Genomic DNA, 14,034 nt, shown 5'->3' on the forward strand with positions numbered 1-14,034 from the left:
CAAACGAGACCTCGGTTGCGTCAGGAGTTTGATTGGAAGATCTAAGTGACTTATTAGGGAGTTCGTTTATTAGGAAGGAGTTTGCATAGATAGCTGGGAGCCAAATGATTTAAAATTTTAAATGTAAGCTTGGTTCTTCTTACTTACATGTTGTTGTTTTTTTTATATCTGACAAATAAATTTGATAAAGTAAAAAAAAAAACAATTGATAAACTGACATTTGCCAGAAAATAATTTTTTGCATGTGGTGACAAAACATAAGCCGGAAGACAATCAGGACAATATTCAGTTTAGTTTTTAAAACTTATGAAACAATCTTTATTACCAGGCGACACTGATTAATGCAGCAGTGGATGTAAGTAACCGCATCGATCACATTAATGGATTCGCTAACGAGGTGCTGCGACATCGGTGAGAAGGAGTACAGGTTGGGTTTCTAAATAAGTTATAACATACAAGTAGAAGAAAAATGTTTAAAAAAATCAATTTACTTTCCAGTAAGCACTGAATTAACAATTTACTGATTTAAAAAATTGAGCCATCTACAATTTTTCAACCATATTTCACAACAACACAAAATATAATCAAAAAAACAAAAACAGCTAATACAAAATCCATCAGCAAACATTAACATCAGGGTATAATTTAATCAGCAAAGCTTTAGATCAGTGCACACCGGGCAGTGAATATCAGCTGTGACCCCTTTATGTGTAAATGGGGTATAATAGCACCAATAACAAATCAGTGTATGACAAAGGAACAACCTCAAGAATAAAGGACGAAGCTGGTGATGTTCTGTATTTTCCTGAGTGCCAATAAATCCCATAAAAAGACCAAAATTATTAGCGTGTTAGCCCATACGTCACTTTAAACTTTAATACCCAAGGTTTTTATGGTGCAGTAATTTTCTCAGATAGTTGGATGCTGTGTTTTTATTAAATACTCTTCAGCCTGGATGAAATGGTGCATTTCTTGGGGACTAATTTCAGTGGCAGATTAATTTCTGTTTGGTCCTCTAGTGAGTTTTTTTCAGCACTTGGACAAGACGAATAAAGACTGTCACCATCTTTCCACTATGATTTTACCCTCACAAAATGCTCTCAGGCAGTCCTGAATCAGGATCTTTGTTTTTTATTTGCTCAGTGACTCCAATGACTCAGGTCCACGTCTCCATGATGGGATATGAGTGAGGGTTGGAGTGAGGTTAATTCTTGGTGCTTATGAGGGTTTGGTACAGTGGCTTCACAACAATATGGAGGAACAGGGAGCTGTCCATGAGATATTCAGATGTCCGGCGGTACAGGTCAGCTTCGGCCAAGAAATCGCCGTTTTCCTCTGTGCTCTGGTGGAAGTTGTAGACGTGCTTCACCACCACCTTCCCCTGCTGCTGAGCCATCACCAGCACCGTCTTCTGGAAGCTCACTCCAGCAAAGTCGGTGCTGGACGTGGCAGGCGTGATGATGATGCGAGGACGCCCGCCTTCTACGCGAGTCGGCTGCATGGCGCCCGTCTCGGTGTACATGGGCCTCATGCTCAGGGGCAACCAGCGCGGGGAGAACAGGACGTTCCAAGTCACGCGTTTGTTGGCGTCATGGTTGCTGGGCCCCAGCTGGGTCTGGAAACTCATGCTGCGGTCGTCCCGTGTCGGGTTGTTGACGATCCAGGGGGACCCCCACACTGGGGACAGGTAGTTCCTGGGCACAAAGAGGCTACAGTTCACGTCAAAGTATTTGGCCATCTGTAGTGGCGAGGCCGAGTGAAACTGGTAGGACATGTAGAGCAGGTCACGCACCGACTCCTGATAGCGAGCCAGGATTGTGGACTGGGTTTGTAGGAGGAAAAGCTCCCGTGGGGGGATCATGGCGTAGCGCACAGCTCTCAAAGCGTTCTCAGCCGTCAAACCGTCCGGATCGTTCTGGATAATCCACGCCTCCAGGGCTGAGAAGAGCTCCATCTCACTCTGCAGGATGAGGTCAGAACGCTGCAGCAGGGACATAAGCAGCTGGCTGCTGATGGTCACCCACTCGCCGCTCTGCAGAAGAGACGACAGGTTCCAGGCCATGTACTGAAGACAACTGTCCCTCAGAGTCACATCCCCGGCCTGCAGGGCATACTCGTACCAGCCTGCCACGTGGCCTGACGGGGTGTCCCTGGCCAGATTTTGGGTCATGTACTGGGTGATGCCCTGCTGGAGACTCAGCACCTGATACTTAGTGGCCAGCTTGTGTAGAGGAGTGGCCTGGTCCAGACGCAGAGAAAGCTCCCCACAGTACAGATACCTGCACAGAGAAGAGAAGCTGACTCTATGACCACTGCTGGGTGTATTTTAGACATTCTTAGACTCATGCTAAAGCTGGAAAAGCTGCATTTTCATAGCAGACATCTTAAGTCTTAGCATCCACTGCCATTAAGTCTAGAGTTAGGTTTAGGGTTTTGACTATGATACCTTTCAAATGAGGTATCATAGAAAAATTAAGTTAATACAATAATTATAACATTGCACTTTTTCTGTTAATACGGTTGCAGGTAACTGGGACCATTATTTACTAAATTACCAACTGTACACATCAAAGGGGCTGAGGGTAACTTTCCCAAAGATTAGTATATCAAAACCTAGGCCGCATCCTTCGGAGGACCCGGCCTTCGCGGTCTACGTGGGCCGGGTCCTTCAAAGACCGATAACGCCGGAAGTGCGAGGCTGTGAAATGGGAGGGTCTAGCCTTCAGATTTGTGTCACTGCTGTCTCAGTGGTGTTTAATAAACTCAGCTGTCTGCTCCTTGCCATCTAAATTATGGCAGGACACTGGCGTAAATTCTCAACCATCTCACACTTTTAATCAGTTTTCTGTTTGGCGTTTATTCAGCTGTGTGAAACCCACGGAGGATTAATAAAGTTTATTTAATGTAATCTAATCTGATAATTTTAATCTCAGCCAAACCGATTTACTCAGGAACAAATAAAACACCGAAGAAAGCCAACCAATAACATTTTGAAGTTATCTAAATGACTTATATATCATGTTCAACATGAGTAGCGACAGACCCGCAGGGGGGGGAGGGGCACTGTTCCCACCGGCTCTAGTGACCCTTGAATCTCCGGATAGCTATCGATCAGAGCACTTGTGCAAATATGTGATGTCTTGATAAACGGCAGATGTTTCAAGTTTACACAGCTGCATTTTCGAACATATTTTAAAAGTTTATTTGTGACCCAGAAAGTGTAATTAGAGTAATATTAAAACTAAGTAGCTGCCGTCATTGTTGGAAACTGGAATTGGCTGGGCCGCGCTATCAATTCTGGGATAGGTTGGGCCACGAAGGATAAGCCCGACCCATCGTTCAAATTCGGGGGAATGAAGGACGCATTTTTCGGCCGCGTTTGGAGCAGCCTTCGAATTGGGACAGCCTTCATCACCTGGCAGTGAGGTAATCGGTCTACAAATGCAGCCTCCAAAGGATGCGGCCTATGTTTTGGGACACAGCTTGAATCTTTTATATACAGTCTCTGCTTTAAAGTATGACAGAACAGGGGTATTAGCAAACTAACTTAATGATAGCAAAAAATAATAATAAATCCCAATTTAGGTTAACACAGAGAAATGTTAGCCTTCGTTTGTCCCCTTAAATCCATAATTTACTTAAAAATCCTTTTTCCTCACATACAAAATCTTGAATCATCAGGATTCGTAACATTTTAAAGACCTCATAGTGACCTCAGGTGACTCTAAACCTCTCTTGTTGCTCCAGCAGCTGGAAAGCATTCTTTGTTGATAATGACTGAGAATGAGAAAAAGTCAGAACAGTGGCCTCCTTTCATGATGATTTCCCCCTCACAGAGTGCTCTCACGTAGTCACGAATCCAGTTATTTTTGTTATTTATTAAATTTTCCTTAAAGAAAAAGCACTTGGATGAGCAGATTAATGATCCAAACATCAAACCAGAGGCAGTTAACAGAAAATACACCTTAAGTTAACATCAAAACGAAGTGGTTCTCTTTAGAACAAGAAGGTTTAATCGAAGCAGAATAAGAAAAATAAGCGTAATGTGTGTTTTGATTAATCTCATTAGCAGCTGAGATAAAAATAGATTTGCTTATTGATTGCTGTTGCAGGCTTCTCGGTGCTGCTACACTACAGCAGATGCTACTGAACAGCACAGCAGTTTCCTCATTAGTCAATTTGCTTTACATTGTAATCATTGATGGGCTCATATTTAGAGCTGCAGTTTCACACTTCCTCCCTCTAGAGGGTGTGCTAACTCAATCAAACTTAGTTGAAGTGACCCTGAAGGACAAAGGTGTATGTTCCCCTGATGCTGGGGGGGAGGGGCATCCTCTGTTCCCGCCTCACCTGATAAACTTGTCAAACACAGAGGCACAGTCGGAGCTCTCTCTCAGGACCAGCATGCTGCTGTTGCGGCTCAGCAGGATCTCCTCAAATACAGGACTCTGCAGGGAGAGCACCAGGGCGTGGGCCTGGATCACCTTCACCTCGTCCGCATTGGGTGTCTCCACCCGCAGCGACACGTCGCTTCCATTGCCCTGAATCAGGAGGGTCTCCAGACGCTGCACCAGGACCAAGGAATGGCTGATGGTGTCCCCGTTGCTGCCACCATCCTGGGCTCCTTCAGCTTTCGCCATGCCTGGGTTTTTTTTGAGAAAGCAGAAGGAGCTGGTGAATTTAAAGGATTGGATGCATTTCATAAATAAAACAAAGCTGCGTGTGAGTTATTTATTAGGGCAGATAGTGGGGTAGTATCATCCAAATCCATGCCATTGATCAGCCCAGCTGCGCTCGCTGTCTGGATAATGAAGGATTGTGGGTCATGTTTAATTAAAGCTTTGTCTCAGCTGAGGCGGTTGCATCGCAGCGCACCCCCGCCACCCCTCCTTCCTCTGCTAGACCACAGAGTTACTGTAACTGCAGGGATGTGAGCCTCGATTCATATTCTCAAAGTATAGTTGCTCTTTCTGATTCATTATAAATATTTGACACTTTCTTCCCCACGCTGACACAAACAGAGCACGCTGTCAACTTCTGTCTGTCGGCTGTGATGTTCAAAGGAGTCTGAAGGAGAGGAGACCATCCTCAAAAGAGTCCAGATGATGAGAGAACCACAGCAAACAGAATTTTAAATAGTGTGTTTGGCTACATATTTGAAGATTCACTCAGTGAATACAGTCTCTCTGATTTTTGCACTTTCTTAGGGAGCTTACACAAAATATTTGGTCTGAATCATGTGTTTATCTTAAAAAAATGTCCCCCACATATATTTTGTTTTGTTCTCTGGACTTAGAAGCTTTGAAGAAAACTGCTTTTATTTACCTCTTCCGCCACCAGTTGTGTTTGGTTAACATCTGCTTCTTTTTTATAATTGTTTTAGCAGTTTTAAACACCCAAAGTTGTTTATTTCTTTACCTTTTAGCTTCATATTTAACATCAAATAAAACCCAAACCTAACCCCTGATGGATTCCCAGCGAAAAGGTGGATGTCAAGAGTTTTAAAAAAAACTCAGTAACAGTAGAGCCACTGTTACTGTACAGCACTTATTATTAGAAATAAATCTACTACTCATGCACACGAGAGACCAGTTTCAAATGCATGTGGGAAAGTGCACCAATATGAACTATTTGATTGTAAACTGCTAAAAATAAATACCAGTAAGCCTGAGTTTGAAAAATAAAAAACCTGCTATCACTGTGTCCCAGAAAAAAAAGAAGAAGGTCAAGTCACTTTTTCTTTCATACAGCCGCCAAAATGTAAAAAGTGATCTCAGTGAAAACTATTTCCTGCTCCTTTCACAGTTTGGCTCTTTAAATGTACTTCTAGAAAACACATCCTTAGTACTCGTTTGCTCTCACTCAAAATCAAAATCTGTTTCCATGAGAATGAATTCAGTTCAATTTATAGAGACATTTACAGATAAATAAGGCAATATTACAGAAAGACAACCCAACGATCTTCTAAGAGCAAGAATTGACTTTTAACACAAAGAAACTGCCGCATGTCTCAAATGTTCTGTATTTGTGCTCAACGTACCTGCAGCAGAAGCGGCAGCCTCCATCTGAAGGCAGACAGCCAGAAACAGCATCCCAGCGTGGACGCGAGCAGCCTGTTTCACCATCTTTTCTCCTGACTGTCCTTCCCCGTCTATCCTGGAATTCTGCTTCCTGTTGTTCGGAGGATGATGGGGTCTGCGCCCGAATGACGGATAAGACTGGGGGTTCTCCTCACCACGTCCAGCCCACCACCACTACCAACACCATCGATTTGTGGGTGGAAGCAGGCCGGGGTTGTTTCCATGACTACCGCTTTGATCCTGACTTTCCTATCCTTGGGTATCAACGCTGGCTGGACATCATTGATCCAGCAGTGATGCTGTGGGGAACTAACAAAGCTGAGGCTGGGGGGGTAGAGCTGGGATGTTCAAAAAGAAGAAAAAACACAGTCATCTGATAATTTGTTAATGCCTGCAATCATCCTAGTTGTCAAGCTGACATCAGTCTCTCTCCAGGCCACAGACAAAAACACAAAAACACCTCATATAATCTTAATTATTTATATTTACTTATATATATAACAAAACAGTCCTGACCCTGAAGGTGTGCTGCAGTATCTGGCAACAAGATGTTAACAAGATGGGCCGTGGTGATCAGACGGCCATATTCCGTTGCCCACGTGCCCATCTTTGGTGCCTTCAGCAGTGAACGGGGAGTCCGCGTGGGAACGCTGGCTGGTCTGCGGCTGTGCAGTCCCATACATAACAAACTGCAATGCTCTGTGTTGTCTGAGACCTTTCTATCAGAACCAGCATGAATGTTCTGCAGTTTGAGCTGCAGCAGCTCCCCACGTGCATCTGTGAGTCTTGGCTGCTCATGACCCTGTTGCTGCATCACCACTGTTTTTTCCTTGGACCCTTTTTATAGATCCTGATGATTGCAAACCAGGAACACCCCACCACAGCTGTGTTTTTGGAGATGCTCTGTCGATCCATTACCGTTGGGCTCTGGTCAAAATCACCCAAATCCTTATGCTCAGCTTCGAAGATAAAATGTTCAGCATGTTAATAAAGAAAAAATGATCATATTTAAAATTGAAGGAATAAGTAATGATGTGGGTGTTTGTCTTGTTGGAATGGTGTGTAGATATGTTGATGGTTAGAAGAAGAAAATATCGAAGTCTGTGAGAGAGCTGTCAATATTTTTTTTCTAATGGTTAAATTTTTATTTGTTAAGAAGTTCTGCTTTCAAAGAACATACAACACACAATCAGAGACATGGAGCCACAGACTGGGGGAAAAAGAGGCATCAGAAAACAGCACAGTATGTTACTAAGTGATGGAGCTGTGAAGGCAAGTTTCATTTATATGTGCAGCCAGTTTTATGGCAGCAGGTAACTTGGGATCTGGGAAACAGGCTAAGAAGGAGCTGCAAGAACAAAATTATTGATTTAGATGTCAGATTCAGGGCTTGTGAAGCTGCTGTGAATGCAAGTCTACTTGAAGAAGCAGAATTAGAGCACATTATTTTGCTTTTACTTACTGACGATTGTTTCAGGGCTTATTACAAACAACCTATATGTGAGAAGGCTGTGTAGGATGCATTACATTCATTTAGACTAAATTAAAGCATGATAATAAATTACATATGCCTGGCCCCGAGTGAAACTGAATCACTTAAGAACTCTTATTAGGAGTCCAAATGCAAACAGAGGCGTGGGAGACCTCTGGAGCGGACTCACGGGACTGTTAGTGGTGCTGTCAAGCTTTAGTGGTGGACTAAATAGTCCTATTCAGTTACTGTAGTAATCCATTATGTCCAGAACAACTCAAATCCTTCATTTAAGACATGAAAGTCAGCTTTTCAGTCTTTTTCATTATCAGTTTAGTTTTTTTTTCCCAAAAATGACCCCAAAATAAATTGCACAACACATTTTCAAGCAATACATTTAAAAAAAAAGGCAGAAGTAACGAATATGATGTAAATTAAAAGACATATTTACAGGTTAATATTACATTTTTTTATTTTTTAGAATAAATCCTCCACTTTCAAAAACTTTACATTTTTTTGTAATTATTTCATGGTTCAGGCTTTAAATGAAAAATTGAACTTGACAGTGTGTAGTTATTTATCAAGTCAAATAAAGACCGGTGAACTGACATATTTAAAGCGTAGCAGTTTTATCAGGGATATCCTCCCGCCTGCATTTACAAACTCCACATCCTGATAAGTGTGTCAGTCTGTTCACCCCGTTCACCACATGTGCGTGACACAGAGACACAAGCAATTTATTCACAGCTCCAGGCTACGGCACGCTTCATCAGGACCGTGAGTAAGTTAAACCATCGATAACCGTCTCTAATTAATCTCCTCATAATCTCCTTTTAAATATGTATAAAAGCAAAATAAAACTCAGAGTCCACAGCCGATGTCTTGGCTGTTTATGTTTATCGTGTTTAGTGCAGTCGATTCTAAATGATGTGATCATGTGACTGTTCTTATCACGGTCTGACTCTGGATAGAAACGAGGTCTCTGTGTCTGGATGTTTGGTCAGTCAGTGATAGTAGCCTTTTAGTGGCCTCGCCTTCCTGTAACATTATTTACTTAAATTATATCCAGTCACATTCATGGGAGCAAACATTTCCATCCTTTAGAAGATTTACAACCAGTCGGCCTGGTCGTCTGCCTCCAGGCTTCCAGGTATCTCTGATTTATGTCATAACATAATAAAGTGATAAAGATAAAATTTCCTCCTGTGATGCTCACAGCTTTCTTTTAATTCAGCAACATTTCTTTCCATAAGTAATGCTTTCGTAAACAAGTACAACACCTTTTCATAAAGAGAGAATCAGACTAAACAGATACAAAGAGGGAAGCGAAAAACAATGTTAGAGGACCGTTCAACCTCATCAGCCAAAGCAACAGCAATATTAATGCAGAAAAAGGCTTTGACAAACTCTGGTGGTCCTTCCTACTTGGATATTTAACTGCAAACATACAGTCACCACATAGAACTGCTTGCCATTTTAGTACGTCAAAATTTCAGCATCAAAAGCTATTTAGTTTAGAACACAAAATTAATTTCTACACTGATCGTCATGTGGGCCAAACAGACTCAAGTGCAGATTCAAAGAACGTGGAATAAAAGTCAAAGGGTTTATTTAGAGAACACCAGGCGTTAGATACAGTGTGCAGGGTAGAGGGCACCAAGGGTCCACCGGAAGGAGGGAAGGGTAATGCACGCTCGATTGCGATCACACACGCCATGCTCCTTCTCGCTCCACGCCACTCTGCCAAAACACTCACGCTCAGGAATCCAGGAAGGGAAACAAGGACAGGTCCAGGGTAATCTATATACAAGAAACAGACGATTAGATCAGCACTAGAAAAGCACAAGAGATCAGAGAGTTGAATTAAGCCAGAGCTACACTAACGCAGGTTGCACAATGATCCAGCGATGAGAAGCAGTGAGCCACTGCCTTAAGTAGTGGCCATGAGAGTCAGGTTAGTGAGCGGCAGGTGAGTAAACGATCACAGGTGTGTGGGTGGAGCCAGAGGAGAGAGAGAGAAACATATGCCAACAGAGTGAGACACAGGGACCATGACACTGATAATATATTACTGTATCTAAAAGAACCCACAAACTACATAACAAAAATATCAGACTTTCTATAAACTGGTTTAAATCAATAATTCTTCCAATAACAGAGAAATCCTGGAATCCTGCACAGCAACAGCCACACTTCTCATTCCCAGCAGGCAACATCAGGTACCGAGCTATAAATGTCTCGTCCAGACTGTCAGATTTAGTTCACCTAAACGTCACTCCAGGTATTTATACAGGTAGTCCCATTGCAACCCAATGTCTCATGTACAAGAGAGACTTATAAGAGAGAAAATGGGTCTGAAGGCACTTCATTTTTAATAATACTAGCTAACCAGATCATCAGATGGACTCATCTCAGTAAAGCCCCCAACTCTTGGATAGATTGTAACAGCGTCAGACTTCCAGACCTATCCTTTATCCTTCTTCTATTAAACTCCATTAAAGTGTTTCAAGAACCCGATGATCTCCACCTTGACAGCTTGGTGGAAAACCCTTGAGATTGGAAACCTGTAGTCTTGCTTCAATTTCCAGATGATAAGCTCATGACAGCCTGTAATCTCATTCAAAGATTTGGATTGGGCAACAATCAAAGGTTTCCTACACTTCACAACCCTTCACCCTCTACAAACATCTACATTTGTAAAAGAGATCTCAAATCTTTAACAAGCAAACAAAACTCTCTCAAAACTGTACAGAGTAATTTCAGTCACAGAATCATTATCCATCTCCCAAAGGACATTTCAACTGTCTTTGGAGCCTGATTTTTGGAAATTCACTCATTCAATGCAAAATCTTAATCACATAACACGGGTTGAATAATATGGGTTTCTCTGATTCTGACATTTGCACTCAATGTACTCAAAACACCACAGATGCATATTTCCATGCATTGTGGCTCTGCTCACCTTTGCAGCATTTTTGAGTTGAAATCCCTGAAAAGATTTCCTCCTCATTTGTGCTTACTTGGTAGCATAACCTCGATTTATCTTTCAACAAAGCTGTTTAAATTCACACTCACTGCTCTAACCATCTACAAGAAAAAAAAACTTGTTAACTAGAAAAATTAGCAGATGCTCAGTATTGATACCCTAATAATCTCCTAATTATTATATATAATTAATTATAATTATAATTATTAAAGAATCACAGCAAGTTAATTGGGTGAAATGAGATCTCTGTTTAACACACAACGTACAAACTACAAATATTATTAATTGTCAATCATAGTAAAGACGTATAAGTGTTACTGTATAAGACGGTAACACTTACTGTAGTTACATGCTGCGTCCACTAGAGAGCAGACTGACTGCAGCCAACATTCAGGACTGCTGTGCGGGATCACTCCATGGAAACACCAGGGATGGAAAGGAGTGCAGCACTTTATCACTGTAGCAGATCATGTAGCTGCAGATCAGCTGGAGACTTTGAGTCTGAATAGAATAGAATAGAATAGAATAGGCCGTAATTGTCGTTGTACATGACATCATGGGTGCTCCACAACAACTGTGCAGGAATAATTAACAAACCGAAGAAATATATACAAACCAGAGGAATATGTATAAAACAAGACAAAGGCACACATTGGAGGACAAACTCCTTGGAAGTGCAAAAGAACTTGGTCTGAGTACAGAGACCATATGTGAGTGGACAGAGTGATGAGGGCCACTCAGACCATGGCTCAGACTGGTGTCATGGGTCCAGGTGACATCAGCAGAGATGCGGTGCCCTGAAGGTGTTCTAGTTTGGTGGTGAGGATGTTTGGTATTGTGATGCTGAATGCTGAGCTATAGTCCACGAAGAGCATCCTCATGTAGTGCTTCCTGTTCTCCAGATGGCTCAGTGCTCTATGAAGGATGATGGTGATGGTGATGGCATCCTCCGTGGACCAATTTGCTCTGTAAACAAACTGGTGGGGCTCAGGTGAGGGGGGAAGAGATCTCTGATTTGCTGAGACACTATCTGCTCCAAACGCTTCAGACCTGAGGTCAGCCTGGTGAGGATTCCTGCCAGTTATAAATAACACTACAAATAAAGCCAAACCTAAAAGGATACAGATGCTTATGCAGTGTGAAATTCTCACACAGCAGAAATTCAACAGGACCTCATCATAAGAACAGGAAGAACATAAATACTAACTGTTGAAAAGTCAGGTAATCATATGCATCTATATTCATTTAAAGTTAATTATGGCCATGTGAAATTAAAAAGGCAAGAAAAAAGAAAGAGAAGTAGAAATAAAGCTGTCAAGGTGAAAAAAATAGTGAAAAAAGGTAAGAGGGAAAGATGCAAAGGTTTTAATCCCGTATCAACAGACTGTGATGGTGTCGGCTTTCTGTTTTGTGTATTTGATGAATATTCTTCCTTTGTGTTGTCATATCTTATGTCAGTTTCTCTTTGTGGTTTGGATCACAAACACTGCTCTGCTTTATTTTGGTTACTGGTATTGTCTGAGTCCTGTGTCCCCTTTTCAAACTAACAAGGACAAAACTATGAACTGTCATTATTGATTCCTTAACATTAAAGTGCAGCAGCTGCTTTAATTCTCATGCATAATTAATTAGTTTTTTTTTACTGTTAAAAATCAATGACATTGTAATTATGTGTACTAATGATTAGTAATGTATATTTATGTTGTGTAATAAATTGTTAAGATACACTAATTGAAGCTACCTTTGACTGCTCTGTTATGATCTCAAACCAACCTGTTCTACTTCCTGTGGCTCATAAAGGAAAGCAGGTCATCTACGTCTGAATGCCCAATATCCTCGGCCAAGACACGAACCCCAAGATGCTCTTCGATGCATCCATCAGCGTGTGAATGTCAAATAAAAAGCATAAAGTAATCTAAAAAAGAAAAAACTGCTTGATATTGTTAGTTCATTTTTAATATGAGCATCCATCACTTAACAGCACAGAAAAGTGAGGCAGGGCCCCTATAAGATCATTTTTCTGCATAAAAGGTTAAAAATGTTTTTTAAATGGGTGCATTTGGGAGGTTTTAGTTTCTACTGAGTTAATAACGCAGCGTTAAGTGTTTTTAGTGTTTGTGTTTTGAACCCCAAATACACTTATCATAACCTAACCAAGCTTTTTTTTAAAGGAAAAGAAAGGAAAGGAAAAGATCTTCTTTGAAGGAAACTAGATGAAGAGCATTTTAATATTCCCACATTTTTTACAGCACGGTCAGAAACTGATTTATGATTCCAGGTCAGTGTGGCTGGATGGGGGACCCAGTTTTCCATGGATGCAGGCATGTTTGAGAGGGCTGTAAAACATGTGATTTATAAAACCAAAAGCAGCGAGTTGTAAATTCATATTTACGGACATTAAGTCAGGGTCGTGTTTACATTTCTAAACTGCCATAGATTTGGGACGAAAGGCAAATATAATGAAGTTCAAATTCAGAGCGAAATAGTTTTTCCAGAGGGCCAAATTTGGCTCACATGCCTTCCACTGTTATAAAGTCCTGTCTTATTATTAATGATATACTCAGGCCTGGTTGTGTTGTCCACACCGATGTGTTTAAATCTAACCGTGTAATCAGATTAAATAATGATGTTATCATGATGTGCTTGTTTGCTTTACTGCAAAATGTCACACAGAGGTCGTTCTTAAATAAATAACAGAGAATCGGTGCCAGATAGACTCAGTGCTTTGGTATGACTTGAACAAATAACACAGAAATGTAACATCAGTCATGGCAGGGGCAACTACTGATTACTGCTGCACGTATGGCAAACACACCAATTATTTTATTTCATTTCGCCTCATATGCACATATGCAAGCATGAAAAATAATGTAGTATGAAAACACGCTAATGAATTCCAGCCAAAAGGAGAGCGTGAAGTCATGAGTGTGTGCCTGAGCGGTGATAAGGTGGTCGTGTTTGTCTCATGTTTCAGCCTTTGAGAGTCTTACTGTCTGAAAGCTGCACAGAGTGACAGTGCGGGAAGCTGAGGCAGCATCCTGGTGGAGGTGACCTGTGAGACGGGCCCAGCCTCCGCATCACTTCTGCTTCTGCTTTCTTTTTGGTCGTCCTACAGCTGCTGTTGTTTTCCACCGGTTGATCTACAGCATGCAAACAAAGGCTGACTATAAATCACAGCTGACTCTACAAGCATGAAATCAGCTCGGTGAGTTATACATCCTCCACAGATAAGGTGACTAAATAATTGAATACAACCGCCTGGTGTGTAAACACATACAAGAAATAAGAGCATCTTCTAGAAAAACATCTGAAGGGTTATCGTTTCATGAGTAACAAGGAGCTATTAAAGACAATAACCATTAATAAAAAATACAATAATGTCTGATTAAGACACAGAGGTAGCAAATCAGGGATAAGGAGACGATGGAAGTATGATGCACATGAGACAAAATAAAGCAGGAAACAACTTACGCCAAGATAAAGACTCAAATATCCAA

The 14,034-nt window shown here is 41.4% G+C and overlaps 1 protein-coding gene across 1 annotated transcript; it reads right to left on the bottom strand.

Moving 5' to 3' along the window:
* Positions 1-297: 297 nt before the first annotated feature.
* btbd17a (BTB (POZ) domain containing 17a) lies at positions 298-6,163 on the bottom strand. Its single transcript, XM_004565957.4, has 3 exons — positions 6,041-6,163; positions 4,351-4,642; positions 298-2,279 (listed from the first exon to the last, which is right to left on the bottom strand). The coding sequence occupies exons 1-3, from the start codon at positions 6,123-6,125 to the stop codon at positions 1,205-1,207; spliced, it is 1,452 nt and encodes a 483-aa protein (XP_004566014.2). The 5' UTR covers positions 6,126-6,163; the 3' UTR covers positions 298-1,204.
* Positions 6,164-14,034: the final 7,871 nt, after the last annotated feature.

Source organism: Maylandia zebra, linkage group LG8, assembly GCF_041146795.1.
Source record: "Maylandia zebra isolate NMK-2024a linkage group LG8, Mzebra_GT3a, whole genome shotgun sequence".
In the NCBI taxonomy this organism is placed as follows: domain Eukaryota; kingdom Metazoa; phylum Chordata; class Actinopteri; order Cichliformes; family Cichlidae; genus Maylandia; species Maylandia zebra.

Excerpts from the sequence above, each read along its gene's own strand:
- btbd17a (XM_004565957.4), bottom strand. The coding sequence starts at position 6,125 with ATGGTGAAACAGGCTGCTCGCGTCCACGCTGGGATGCTGTTTCTGGCT. Across the intron at positions 4,643-6,040 it reads GGCTGCCGCTTCTGCTGCAG|GCATGGCGAAAGCTGAAGGA; the intron begins GTACGTTGAGCA and ends AAAAAAACCCAG. Across the intron at positions 2,280-4,350 it reads GTGTTTGACAAGTTTATCAG|GTATCTGTACTGTGGGGAGC; the intron begins GTGAGGCGGGAA and ends TTCTCTGTGCAG.